General features: G+C 30.9%; 1 protein-coding gene across 1 annotated transcript in view; it reads right to left on the reverse strand.

Moving 5' to 3' along the window:
• Window positions 1-732: 732 nt before the first annotated feature.
• LOC119674299 (pupal cuticle protein 20-like) overlaps window positions 733-1168 on the reverse strand; it is a 9437-nt gene continuing 9001 nt past the window's right edge. Inside the window, exon 3 of the mRNA XM_038085430.1 lies at window positions 733-867. Within this exon, the coding sequence (XP_037941358.1) occupies window positions 733-867 (135 nt within the window). The remainder of the gene's footprint in view (window positions 868-1168) is intronic.

Genomic DNA, 1168 nt, shown 5'->3' on the forward strand with positions numbered 1-1168 from the left:
ATTAATGTTCACCGTTTATTTAGTTTCTATTGTTAAAACAAATATATAAACATATATAAATTCAAATCCCAATGTAATCTGGATTAGCAGGGTTCAACTATAATTTCTTTGTTTTAAATATACAAATTGAGTTAAAAATAAGAGTATATCTCTTCTAGAAACTTAAAAATTTAAACAAAACCTACAATAGCTAAACTTGAACCTTAAAGAACTGAATTTAAACTTTCAAAATTGGCAATTATACCTTCAAAATGCAAATACTTTAGGCTACTTTTAGTCGTTCTTAATTTTCAGAGTCGGTCAAATCAGAATACTAACACGCCTATTTTCCGCATAACTCAAATACATTTATAATTTGATATACACTCCACCTTCTCCTCGTTTTTATTTGGAAATAGTAGCATGAGAATTGAAGTAAGTGAATATTATGTGAACCAGCCTACCCACCTGGCTGACACTGGTTAGCTACCTCGTTGACTCCTTGCTAGATGTACGAGTATAACCATTATAATTTATGTGAAACGTAAAATTTTCAATCATAAATTTCTGCACATACAAAATTCCTCCCACCCAATCCTTAAATATTCGGAATGCCTTAAAGTCTACACTAATTTCTAAATTTATTGCCTTCTGAGTGCACCTATGCGCTATGGATTTGCAGTTTCAGAGTTAACGAGAGTGTGTGGCATGCATAATATCACAAAGTGTACAACATGTCACATGTGTCACGGTTTATGTTGCAGGTAATTTAGTTGATAGAGTTACATGTATTTCTACGGTCCAAACTATTTTATAACAACTTTGGGCAAATGTTGCCAATATAAAGTTCGACGGAGTATCTTGTACTACTTCAGGCGAAGCAAATAACTTCCAAGTGTTAAATGTGCACAATTCAATTAAAAACTTTTAACGAATATGAAAATATGTTTTTCTTTAAGTTCTGAGTTCTGAGTTCTCGTTGATGTCAAGAGTAAAATTATGATTCCAAAAAACAAAAATAGCACTTTAAGACCTTGCGCATAAATTTAAATTTATTATTCAATACATAATGTACAGTGATTTTTAATTATTTTACTTGTTTTTCTGCAATTTATGGCCTATAATTTTTGCCCATTTTTCGAGTAATTGTTGTGCGATTCAGTTTTTTGCGACAAGTCAATCAATTAGA

The sequence above is a fragment of the Teleopsis dalmanni genome, chromosome 2 (genome assembly GCF_002237135.1).
Source record: "Teleopsis dalmanni isolate 2A chromosome 2, ASM223713v2, whole genome shotgun sequence".
In the NCBI taxonomy this organism is placed as follows: domain Eukaryota; kingdom Metazoa; phylum Arthropoda; class Insecta; order Diptera; family Diopsidae; genus Teleopsis; species Teleopsis dalmanni.